General features: G+C 39.6%; 2 protein-coding genes and 1 long non-coding RNA gene across 3 annotated transcripts in view; 1 reads left to right on the plus strand and 2 right to left on the minus strand.

Moving 5' to 3' along the window:
* Positions 1-822: 822 nt before the first annotated feature.
* LOC124863690 (cleavage and polyadenylation specificity factor subunit 4-like) lies at positions 823-6,170 on the plus strand. Its single transcript, XM_047358120.1, has 8 exons — positions 823-1,215; positions 1,357-1,407; positions 2,415-2,567; positions 2,669-2,764; positions 3,240-3,333; positions 3,511-3,583; positions 4,314-4,472; positions 5,531-6,170. Exons 1-8 carry the CDS (start codon positions 1,113-1,115, stop codon positions 5,597-5,599), a joined length of 798 nt encoding a protein of 265 aa, XP_047214076.1. The 5' UTR covers positions 823-1,112; the 3' UTR covers positions 5,600-6,170.
* Positions 6,171-6,203: 33 nt separating this feature from the next.
* LOC124863692 (ATP synthase subunit f, mitochondrial-like) lies at positions 6,204-8,374 on the minus strand. Its single transcript, XM_047358121.1, has 4 exons — positions 8,344-8,374; positions 7,726-7,833; positions 6,441-6,557; positions 6,204-6,350 (listed from the first exon to the last, which is right to left on the minus strand). Exons 1-4 carry the CDS (start codon positions 8,357-8,359, stop codon positions 6,322-6,324), a joined length of 270 nt encoding a protein of 89 aa, XP_047214077.1. The 5' UTR covers positions 8,360-8,374; the 3' UTR covers positions 6,204-6,321.
* Positions 8,375-9,186: 812 nt separating this feature from the next.
* Positions 9,187-12,656, minus strand: part of LOC124863693 — a 19,612-nt gene continuing 16,142 nt past the window's right edge. The window contains exon 3 of the long non-coding RNA XR_007037189.1: positions 9,187-9,349. This is a non-coding gene — a long non-coding RNA (uncharacterized LOC124863693). The remainder of the gene's footprint in view (positions 9,350-12,656) is intronic.

Here is a 12,656-nt window from a genome sequence, read left to right on the forward strand (position 1 = left end):
TTGGGTATGACTAAATTATCACTGCGTATGGACCTGAGTGATCTTGTAAGTGAATACCAAATTAACATACCTCCTCCATATTGAGGAGCCATTTAATACTTTGTACACAAGTAACAGGGTTAGTAGGATCCATTTATTTGCCATTTTTCTAGTCATACTGACTACTCAATGAGCTTATAACTGGCCTAGTCACATAAACATCTATACACTGGTATGCAGAATGGTAGGCAGCTTAAGGTTAAGTGCCTTATGAAAGGACACATGGAAATGTGACAGTAGGAAGCTACATCAAACCCACAACATTTCCAATCGCAAGCCGACTAATCAACACTCTGACCCAGTTTGTCCAGGCAACCAGTCTGTGGTTAGAGGACGTGAATGACTTGTTATTACCTAATGCTCAGGTGCACTTAGGGTTATGCAGTATTCCACCTCTGGCTCCAGAGTAAGGTTCCTGAGTGACCTAGTCCAGACTCTATCTATCTATCTATCTATCTATCTATCTATCTATCTATCTATCTATCTATCTATCTATCTATCTATCTATCTATCTATCTATCTTTGAAAGGTTGTTTATGTGCATTTCATAATAAAAAGTTTTTTTAATTTTTTTTATTTAAAGCTAAAAAAGTGAAGAAAAAATATGTTAATGCATTTCAAAGAAGTGGAGTTTGGGCCAACACTTAAAACTGTTACGGTCTCTGAAGAAATACATTAAAATTAATTATTTCCACTGCTGTACTTTTAGAGAATTTTGATAATATTCCAGAAATGCAAACATCTCATCCGGATGTTTTTGTGGTCTAGTAGCAAAACGTTCGTGGATCGATTCATTTTGTCTGGATCCGGTGCGCGCCTCCTCTCACGGAATGAGAAACACTCCGATAATAAATAAAAAAACGAACCACGTTAATGTTCTCAGTTGTTTTTTAAATCTACAAACCCCGGCAACGTCGACCGTTTACAGTGATTAGCTGGTCGGTTACCTTAGCTAACTCTTTTAGCTAGCAGATTGATCAGTTACTAGCTAACAGGTTCGAGTTTAGGTTAGCTTAACGGAAAACTAAACGCACAGGTCGTTGGATTCTTGGTGGCTGCAAACTGAAGCAGACATGCAGGAGATACTGGCCAACGTGGACCATATCAAGTTTGATGTGGAGTTTGCTGTGGAGCAGCAGCTAGGAGCACAGCCTCTGCCTTTCCCTGGCATGGATAGTAAGTGTGGCGGTGCTAACCGCTACTAGCCGCTGTCTGTGTGAACCACAAAACTAGCTAGCAGAAACCAAACTAAACTGCCGTGGATGCACATGTTTGCTGTAGCTTTTTATTAATTGTGTGATGATTGTCTGCTTTCAGAGTCCGGGTCAGCTGTTTGTGAGTTCTTCATGAGAGGAGCTTGTATGAAAGGTAAAGAAGCACCAGAACACACAATTCCAGCAGGTGGTGTTTGCAGCTCAGGTCCCATAAGAGCTCACTTCAGAAAGTCTCACAGAAGATCTGTTACGTTACATTTTTAGATTGCAAGTTCTTCTTGGATCATTTTGATTAGAGTTTTTGTTGTTGGTTAAAACATTTTTTTCTTTCTTTACAAAGGTTTGAGTATCAAAGTCCAAATATAAGTATGGAGATTATTTGAAATTCCTGATCTGTCTGAACTCCAGTTCATTCAGTTAAACAACCCAGGTTTTAGGCAGGTTGTATTAAAGTCTGACCTCTTTAGAACCATGTGCCTAATTTATAGGGGATTTTTGTACAAAAACGGACTGCGAATTACCGAAATGTGTCTGAAAAAAGAAATATGTGTAGGAATCCTGTGTCAAGCCATCAGTTATGTAAGTTATAGTGTTATTATAGTGAGGTACGGTCTCCATAATAAGGACTGGAATCACAAACGCTATTAAAACCTTTGCTAGTTTAAACAGCAGGACATCAATAACTCAGTCAAATAGGTTTCTTTAATCACCTATTTCTTACAAATCAGCTTAACGTTACTGTTAAAAATACGGTGCACCGATAGATCAGCCCGATTTCCTTAATTTTGGGTGATCAGCCGATTCTTACATGTATACAGATCTTATCTACTTCTGCAAAGGTCTGAAAATCAGCCACTATCCCCTTTTGCTCTGTCATGAGAGAGGCCTGACTGACAGATGGTATTGTCCAAAATCAAAATTGGTAGGTCGGGCTTTTTAAAGATTGGTGATCAACCTGAAAACTGCAATTGGTGCACATCTAATTGTTTGCCTGTAAATACTGTTGAGAGAAAACTGTCAGTGGTTTTCAGTTTATCTGGGTGAAGTCATTACGTTATGGATGATCTTACTAGTAGAACTGTAACGGATAAATACGTTGTGATGCATGCTAGCAATTGTTTCTGCCTGACGTGATGTCATGCCTTGGGTTGCATTTTGTAGGCGGGATGTGTCCGTTCCGTCACATCAGCGGAGAGAAGACGGTGGTGTGTAAACACTGGCTCAGAGGGCTGTGCAAGAAGGGAGACCAGTGCGAGTTTCTCCACGAATACGACATGACCAAGATGCCTGAATGCTACTTCTACTCAAAATTTGGTTGGTTCACCCTCGTGTATTGTCATTGTATTTGAGTTGTGGTTGTCAATCACCAACCATTTGTCTGCCTGATGCAAATGAGTGCACGTTTTAACCCTCAGGGGAGTGTAGCAACAAGGAATGTCCCTTCCTGCACATCGATCCAGAGTCAAAGATCAAAGACTGTCCGTGGTATGACCGAGGCTTCTGTAAACATGGTGAGGTCCAGCTCAAGCATGGGCGGTTTTCCTCTTTGAACTATCACATACTGTGCCTTGGAGAAGTGTTGATACATTTCACATGTTTTCACGTTGCAGCCATAAACTTCAGTGTGTTTTTTTGGGATTTTGTGATAGGCCAGCAGTAGTTATGAAGGGAAAGCAAAACAAGTAGCCAAATAAAAAACAGTGGTAACTATGGATGAGCTGCAGAGATCTACAGCTCTGGTGTGAGAATCTGGTGAGGAAAACCACCTTAAACATACAGCAAGAGTTTCAATAGAATGGTTTAGATCAAAGCCGAGTTCAGCTGAGAACCAGTGGTAAGACTTGGAAAATTAATTTAAGTTGTGGTTGAATCCTCATAAAATGTGAAAATGTCCATTGTGTATGAATAATTTTGCAAGGCACCAAGAAATCTGTATTAGATTTTATACATTTCACGTCTAACTTTGTGCCATTGTTCCCGCCTCAGGTCCTGACTGCAGACACCGACACACAAGAAGGGTCATCTGTGTGAATTACCTGGTGGGCTTCTGTCCTGAAGGAAAATCCTGTAAATTTATGCAGTAAGTACATCATTTTATTATAGTTCTACATATATCCATCTGTTTTCCTTTTAAATAAAACCAATATTTTATAAAATTGTGTTTGGATTGAAACCGAGCAAACATAAAACATATTTTCATATTTGACAGTTATATTAATGTATGGGTAACAAATGACATATTTGTTTGTACTTCCAGCCCTCGGTTTGAGCTGCCAATGGGAACCTCTGAACAGCCTCCTCTGCCACAGCAAGCACAGAACCAGATCAAGGTAACATGATGTGTTCATTTGTTTAGCCATGTTGGAAAGCCTGCAATAACACCTTTGGACTGATGTGTAGTTTATGCCTGGTTCACACAGGAAGATTTTTATGCCGATTTTTGACCCAATCTTCCCCTTCTGACATGCCCTGATCATCGTGATGGCTCTTAAGCTAATCTTATAGATATTCCTGCTGTGTGTGGCGTGTTAAGAGGGATCTAGTCTGCTTGGAAGACGTCGGGATTGCTGCAACCTCAAATCGGGGATATTTAACATGTTGGATTGTTTTGGCCCGATATCCTACCATGTGGGGTCCCTCAAGGACAAACGAGAATGCAGCCTGCTGACTGTGACGTATAGCCAATCAGAAAGCGAGGTTAAGGAAACACTGTCATGACTCTGAACTTATGTTTGATCTCGAGAGAGTTTGCGAGATTTCCCATCTAAAATCTGAATGTTCGTGAGTGAAATCTGTTCCTGTCTGGTGTTTTGTGCTTGCGGTGTAGCTGGACACCACACACTGTAGGACCAATCCAGTTATACCTACAACCTTTTTTTTTTATCAGCATGTGTGGGGTCTTTCAGGTTTTGAAAATCAACAGAGAATTTAAAAATCTTGCTGTGTGAACCAGGCATTAGATGAAGTCATTTCATCTCTGACTCATTAGGCTGTGTTGGATGTGCTTCACCTTGTCTGCTGCTCCGTTATTAATTCCCAAAGCTTGTTTTTTTGTTGCAGGCTGTGTCTACTGTCAATCGCTCATCACACTCTCTCATCCAGCTGACCAACATCAGCCCGGTCCAGCGGCCACAGAATAACATAAACTCTGCTATTCAGCAGAACAACATGACCGTCAACAGAGGGCCTCGACCTCTGGACCAGGTCACCTGCTACAAGGTGAGGTTTCTCTTCACTCACAACTCCAATTAAATGCCTCCCTGTAGTACTAAATATTATTGGGATTACTCACAGTGCTTCGTAAAAGTTTTTACCTCTTTTTAATTTTTGAGATTAAAGCAACAAACTGTATTTTATGTGATAAACCAGGCGTGGGCAACTCCAGTCCACGACGGGCCGGTGTCCTGCAACTTTTAAGTGTGTCCCTGGTCCAACACACCTGAATCAAATGGCATGATTACCTCCTCAGTATGCAGTCATGTTCTGCACAGGCCTAGTAATGAGCATTTGATTGAGCAGAGACACATCTAAAGGTTGCAGGACACCGGCCCTTGAGGACTGCAGTTGTCCACCTCTGTGATAAACCAATGCAAACTAGTGCTTTATTGTGAAGTTAAAAGAAATTGCTTGGTTTTTTCTTTTTTTACAAATAATATGGAAAACTGGGACCTGGATTTGTGTTACTAGCATGTAGTGTAATAGTGCATGCTAGTGTGTTTACTTGTTTAGATTTTTAGTTGGATTTTTGTCTTCTGCCACACATTGCATGTAGGTCAACAAGTTAAATTTTGATTGATCTCATCTGACCACCATTCACCATGTTTGTTGTGTCACCTTCATGAATTGCAGTAAACTGGAGAACTTCCTGTGCCTTTCTTTCAACAATCGTTTTCTTCCATAAAGGCCAGATTTGTGATTGATCAGGTTATAGTTGCCCTGTTGAAAGATTCTCCCACCTGAGCTGTGAACCTCTACAGCTCCTCCAGTTAACATTGGCCTCATGGTCACTTCACTGATTAGTTCTATGTGCCCAGCCTGTTGATGTAGGTGGATGCCATGTCTTAGTAGATTTGCTGTGGTGCCGTAGTGTCCTTTTTCTTTCATATACTGCAATAAACTACATTGAAGTGTGTGGACTAAAATGGCTGATTTGGGGATTAACCTTTCCTTATTGGATTTTATAATTCAAATCGAAGGCTTGTTTCTCCTTTTACAGCCCTGACAAATACACCTTTTGAACATTTAATCACTGAAGCTTTTCTTTCATCTGTCTGCAGTGTGGAGAGAAGGGCCACTATGCCAACAAATGTAATAAGGGTCACCTTGCCTTCCTGAGCGGACAATAGCCTTCAGCCTCAAGGTCTAAACACCAATAAGGTTACAGCAGCTGAAGACAGGAGGCCTCTGTTCTCCACAGCCCTAAGACCTCCAGCTTCCTACCATGGAGGTGCACCACGCAGAAAAACGGACAGCGTGAACGGAAAACCAAACTACTCCCGTTTACTGCCGCGTGGTAAAATGTGAACACCTAAGAATGACTTAAGGACAGAAAAGAGTTGTTGCAGAAGATGAGAGGGCTGGCGTGGAAGAATTAGCTTTTCTTCCTGTACTGGACAAACAACTTGTAAAACAGAGGAATAAAACAAATGCAGATGGTCTTGTTAACAGCATCCTTATGAGAGCATTGCCGTCACTTTATCACTGTACATCTCAGGCCATGTGACAGCACCAACATTCTGCTGCAAAGTGACATGTTCAATAGTAGCAGAGAGACGTCAGAGGCAACCTGAAGCTTTCTGTGGAGGTATCTGTATGAAGTCTCGGCAGGACGGATCAGCCGGGGTTCTTTTGTTCACAGCCAACCCATGGAGTCTGGATTTATTGTCTGAACCAATAAATTGCTTTTTTTTGGTCAAATTTTGTGTTGCTGCAAAGAAAACAACATTCTCCCACATTTATACTTTTTATTGGTCACAACAGTCTCATATTAACACAATGTAGCTGAGGGTATAAAGAGCAAGGTGAGCCAGGAGATCCAGGTTCAACCTCTGATGGCTGCTGGAGAGGCTCAATGGTATTTCCTCCAGCGATCGTGCTCTATAGAAAGATAAATGAGAGGAAGTTAAAGGGAGAATATTTCAAAATAAATATAGGGCTACAAATGAGACAAAACTGTATATTTCTTACTGATGTGGTCGTATTCCCACAGGTAGCTGATGGCAACATATCCAGCCAGCAGCATGGCAATACCGCCGATGCCTCCTTTCTTTACATTGATGTATTTGTTGTAGTATCTGCCGTGGCCTGACCGGGGACAGGTGGGAACAATACACTTAAGTCTCCACAGAGAATGTTAGAAAAGCAAATGACTGAGATACTGAATAAACCTACAGAGTCCAACTTCTACCACGGGAAAATCTAAAACAGGAAGTAGGCAGGACAGTTTGTGAGGTACAAATTACTGGGAGATGATCAGTGGTGCACCCCGCAGCTCTGTGCATTTTTGCTGTTCGTTTACTTTGACAAGAAATTTGTCCCTTTTGCTTAAATGTTGATCTTTAATTTTACGTTTCAAACGAAGAGCTCATCCGAATCAATTTGTGTAATTTCACTCATGAGTGAAAGGAGGGCTGTTTGACACAAATGTTAATTTATATTATTTTTGCGATACACAAATTGATTAAAAAAAAAAAAGTAGCTTTTGAATTTTAGAGGAAAACTGGTTGCCTACAAAATAATCAGTTGATCTACAACATAGTGGATTTTTCTATTTGAAAAATATAGTTGAACTGTACACAAAATATCAATATGTCCAATGCTGCAATTGCAAAGGATAGCTTGAATGCAATAGTTGGTAGGTTGTAACATTTCAGAGGCCGAGGATTCAAACTGTGTTAATAACATCTGGTCAGTTGGATGGATTTTCACTCTCTTCTGCACACCTGACATGGACCTAAGTGAACATGATGCTGAAACTCAGGAAGGAAGGTGGGAACACTGCAGTTATGGCTGCATGTTATCAGGGTAAATACATAACTGCAATAATGTTGCTGAATATTGTTATATCAGTTACGATTAACCCAAATTCTCCTGACATTTTCTTGTTTTTCTTCATAATGTCAGTCCTGCTTTTTGTGAGTTTCCACATATCATAAAAACCTCAAGTTTGGGCATCAGGTGCAGTGAAAGTCTAACAACAGGACAAATGTATTGTTCATATGCAGAATTTACATGCATGTCACTTGAAATATGCCAAATATTGCATCTAAGCAGTCCTTTGCACTTGTAATATTGCAAACATCGACACTGCAAGGCCGACTGTGACCGAATATGATGCACGGCTTTAATTGTTGCACAGAACATAAAGATGTAGGTTAATCAGAACTAAACATGTCATTTTTTATGAGAACAGAGGCAGGTTCCCTGCAGAGGAATGCAGACCCTCCGCAGAGTCTGGTCCGGGTCAGCTCACCTCGGCGGATCGCTGCGAGGAAACCGTTCGGGGTGAAGTCTCGACCTCCGAGCCAGCTTCCCAGCTCTCCCAGTTTCACATCCATCATGCGCTTCTCAACCACTGGAACTGATCAAAAGAGCGGACATGGCGAGAAAGTTAGACACGCACCATTATTATTCAACGACCTCGCGTGTTTACATTGTAGGAACACATTTAATGAGATTTTTTCGGTCATAATTGGAGCTACTTGGTTTGAGATTCGGTTTATGTATGTTTAGGGTGCACGCTAGCCCAAACAAATCCCCCATATGGTTTAAAACAGCGCTTATAACTACTTCATCCAAACGGAAAGTCAAAATTATTTTTTTTTCTGACAGTAAAGCCTCCCAGTTAAACGTCCTACATCAGCGGGGAGGTTCATATTTTCAATGGGGCTGCAGCCGAGGCGCAAAGTCCTTGACGCGAGTCAAAGTGTTGAATGCGGCCTTCAGTCCAAACCCACCCACAGCAGACTAAATCACCACCGAGGAAGTAAATGAACGAAAACAGCAGCCGAAACAGTCTATATATACACATAACAAAGCACAGAAAACAGATAAAATCAAGATTAATTCAGCAGAGGACATGATACGCTACCTGGTCTGTCCGCCATCTTGACCGGTGCAGGGGATTTGCAGCGGGGAACGATGGGAATAAAAGAAGGAAGTGCATTGTGGGACATGTAGTTTGGATGTGTGTTCAATCATACAAAGAGTTCAGCATAAGTACCCGTATTGTGTATTTTATACGATTCGGATACATTTAGCGCATTGGTTTTGTTTTATACGAAATAAAATAAAATAAACGACACGAAGGTGGCCGAAAAAATTAGAAATGGAGGGGACAGAAAACAACCAAAAAGATTTAAGATAAAGAAAAGCAAATAAATAAATGAATAAACGGATAACACAAACACAACAGGACAAATACAAAACCAGGCAGATCAAGCCAGGACAAAAACGTTTAACCAAAGAAATGTGTTGTTAAACATATTTAGTTTAAAACATACATTTAGTTTCTGGCACTTTATAATGATGGAAATATTAACTGATAATAATAGGAAAAGGTTTTATTATAAATATTTTTCCTGTTTTTTCTGTTGTTCATCTGCACAAAAAATATAAAACTGAGAAAATAAGCATCATAAATAGGCTAGTGATACCTCATTAACAAACACTTTTCAATTTCATCACGGAGGAAACTGCAACAGAGGAAGTAATCTCATAGAAAGTGTATAAATGGTGCAAAATCCGTGTTTGAATTTTACAAGAAATAAACTGCATGGTATTAATAAACCATCTTAGAAATAATAATTAATTTAGATATCTGTAAGAACAAGTCCATGTCTATGTCTACTTTATACTGTGATGCAGTTACACACGGGAGAGAAAATGTCTCATTCAAATAAGTTGCAAATATTTCTTTTGTTTTATTGGAAGCATGAAAAAATAATCCGACAACAGGAAAACTGATTAGGGCTCACAAAGCAGGAAAGGAATCATTGGTATTTTTAAAGCAAAATGTCAAAACATGAAAACACCTTTGTTGAATATTTAATGTGTCCACTAGATGGCAGCAGAAGAGATCAGGTCCTCATGTTAAACTAGAGCAAAAAATAAAAATTAAATAAATAAATGACGTCCAGTGCTACAATAAATGAGACATACTTACAGAATGAATATTTTTACAATTACATTCACACTTCATTCAAGGCTTTGAAGATACATTTGATCTATAATAATCAGTGTTTTTAATTGATAATTGATTTTATGATTTCTGTTTAGTTCATTTGCCCTTATGGTAATCTCTTTACAACAACAAAAATATCAACAACAACAATAATAATAATAATAATAATAATAAAACATTTAAGGCCTAGAAACCTGGTGAAAAAGCCACCTTTGAAAGCCAAGAAAAAACATATATGAAAATTAATAAGATTATTATGGTAACCTTTTGGCAAAACAATTAGTGAGGCATGTATTTGTAACAAATATATGTTATGTGGACCATAAATATAAAGTACAATGTTTTTACTTTATCATTGTTGGTCTATGTTTGTAAAAATACATATACACGATTATGTTAAATGCTTTCCTGAACTGCAGGGCAACAAAAGAGAACTTATAAACGTAAAATTTTACAGAATATCCACAGGAATCAAACGTTTTTCATTAAGACTGTGTTTTCACAATAAAAATCATATAAGTGTTTGCAGTTGCATTCATTGAGTAATTATGTACCTCCATCCAATCAGTTCACATTCTGCAAATACAACTTCAGCAGATAACAAGTCTTCACAGAGGACATATTGTCATACTGCCCAGATACTAAAACATCTTGCTTATTATAGTAAAAGAGGACATTACAGATGTATAGAACTTTATTTACACCCCTGGTATAGATGTGTAAAAAGTCTTAAAATAAATTTTATTTTATTGCAACAGCATAATTCCATACTAGGGTTATATAACACATTACAAGGCTGGAGCATATGTGGAGAGGGATACTTGATCATTCCTCTTTGCACAACTCTGTAGATTGTCCAGAGTTCTCTGCCCTCTCTTATGCTTTCTTCCCTTAGGCACAGCCCACAGGTTTTCTACCGGATTTATTCTGGGGATTAGGATGAACAAAGAGGAAGACAGATTTTCTGTCTAATGAATCATTTCTGTGTAGATTTGACAACATGTACGGATTATTATCCTGCTTAAACACCCAGTGACCACCCATTTTCTTTTCAGAATGGCATTCAGAGAGTTCATGATGCCAAGCACTCTAATAAGATTCATAGATCTTTTGGAAGAGAAACTGGCCCAGAGCATCATAGATACTCCACCATACCTAACAATGGCCATAAATTGCTTTGTCCTTTGTATCAAACCAAACCAACGTGTAGTGTTTGTTGTTTCACAGTGTGAAACAAAGTACTTACTTAATTTTAGTTCATGACAAGTTACCTAAGCAGTTTGTACAGAATATGGAAAAATTATAGTTATTATTATTATGATTATATATCTTTTTATACAATAGGTTTGATGATTCATGTAGTAATGCACCCTGCTACATACTTTCTTCCTGTGTATTTTTTGTGGTTTATGCAAAAATCATAATACCTAAAAACAGGATATTGGGATTTACAAGATTTATTCAGCATATAATGCAACCTAAGATAAGAGATTACAGGTCCTTCTCAAAATATTAGCATATTGTGATAAAGTTCATTATTTTCCATAATGTCATGATGAAAATTTAACATTCATATATTTTAGATTCATTGCACACTAACTGAAATATTTCAGGTCTTTTATTGTCTTAATATGGATGATTTTGGCATACAGCTCATGAAAACCCAAAATTCCTATCTCACAAAATTAGCATATTTCATCCGACCAATAAAAGAAAAGTGTTTTTAATACAAAAAACGTCAACCTTCAAATAATCATGTACAGTTATGCACTCAATACTTGGTCGGGAATCCTTTTGCAGAAATGACTGCTTCAATGCGGCGTGGCATGGAGGCAATCAGCCTGTGGCACTGCTGAGGTCTTATGGAGGCCCAGGATGCTTCGATAGCGGCCTTTAGCTCATCCAGAGTGTTGGGTCTTGAGTCTCTCAACGTTCTCTTCACAATATCCCACAGATTCTCTATGGGGTTCAGGTCAGGAGAGTTGGCAGGCCAATTGAGCACAGTGATACCATGGTCAGTAAACCATTTACCAGTGGTTTTAGCACTGTGAGCAGGTGCCAGGTCGTGCTGAAAAATGAAATCTTCATCTCCATAAAGCTTTTCAGCAGATGGAAGCATGAAGTGCTCCAAAATCTCCTGATAGATAGCTGCATTGACCCTGCCCTTGATAAAACACAGTGGACCAACACCAGCAGCTGACACGGCACCCCAGACCATCACTGACTGTGGGTACTTGACACTGGACTTCTGGCATTTTGGCATTTCCTTCTCCCCAGTCTTCCTCCAGACTCTGGCACCTTGATTTCCGAATGAAATGCAGAATTTGCTTTCATCCGAAAAAGGTACTTTGGACCACTGAGCAACAGTCCAGTGCTGCTTCTCTGTAGCCCAGGTCAGGCGCTTCTGCCGCTGTTTCTGGTTCATAAGTGTCTTGACCTGGGGAATGCGGCACCTGTAGCCCATTTCCTGCACACGCCTGTGCACGGTGGCTCTGGATGTTTCTACTCCAGACTCAGTCCACTGCTTCCGCAGGTCCCCCAAGGTCTGGAATCGGCCCTTCTCCACAATCTTCCTCAGGGTCCGGTCACCTCTTCTCGTTGTGCAGCGTTTTCTGCCACACGTTTTCCTTCCCACAGACTTCCCACTGAGGTGCCTTGATACAGCACTCTGGGAACAGCCTATTCGTTCAGAAATGTCTTTCTGTGTCTTACCCTCTTGCTTGAGGGTGTCAATAGTGGCCTTCTGGACAGCAGTCAGGTCGGCAGTCTTACCCATGATTGGGGTTTTGAGTGATGAACCAGGCTGGGAGTTTTAAAGGCCTCAGGAATCTTTTGCAGGTGTTTAGAGTTAACTCGTTGATTCAGATGATTAGGTTCATAGCTCGTTTAGAGACCCTTTTAATGATATGCTAATTTTGTGAGATAGGAATTTTGGGTTTTCATGAGCTGTTTGCCAAAATCATCCGTATTAAGACAATAAAAGACCTGAAATATTTCCGTTAGTGTGCAATGAATCTAAAATATTTGAATGTTAAATTTTCATCATTACATTATGGAAAATAATGAACTTTATCACAATATGCTAATATTTTGAGAAGGACCTGTATGTTGTTCTCTGTTCTGTATAACCTTCATTGCTTGAACCCCTACTCCCTTGAAAAGTAGCACGTCAGATCATAAATATTTTTTGAACGGCCTGAAGGGTTTACTACGTTGGTGTC

This window comes from Girardinichthys multiradiatus, chromosome Y (assembly GCF_021462225.1).
Source record: "Girardinichthys multiradiatus isolate DD_20200921_A chromosome Y, DD_fGirMul_XY1, whole genome shotgun sequence".
Classification (NCBI taxonomy): Eukaryota; Metazoa; Chordata; class Actinopteri; order Cyprinodontiformes; family Goodeidae; genus Girardinichthys; species Girardinichthys multiradiatus.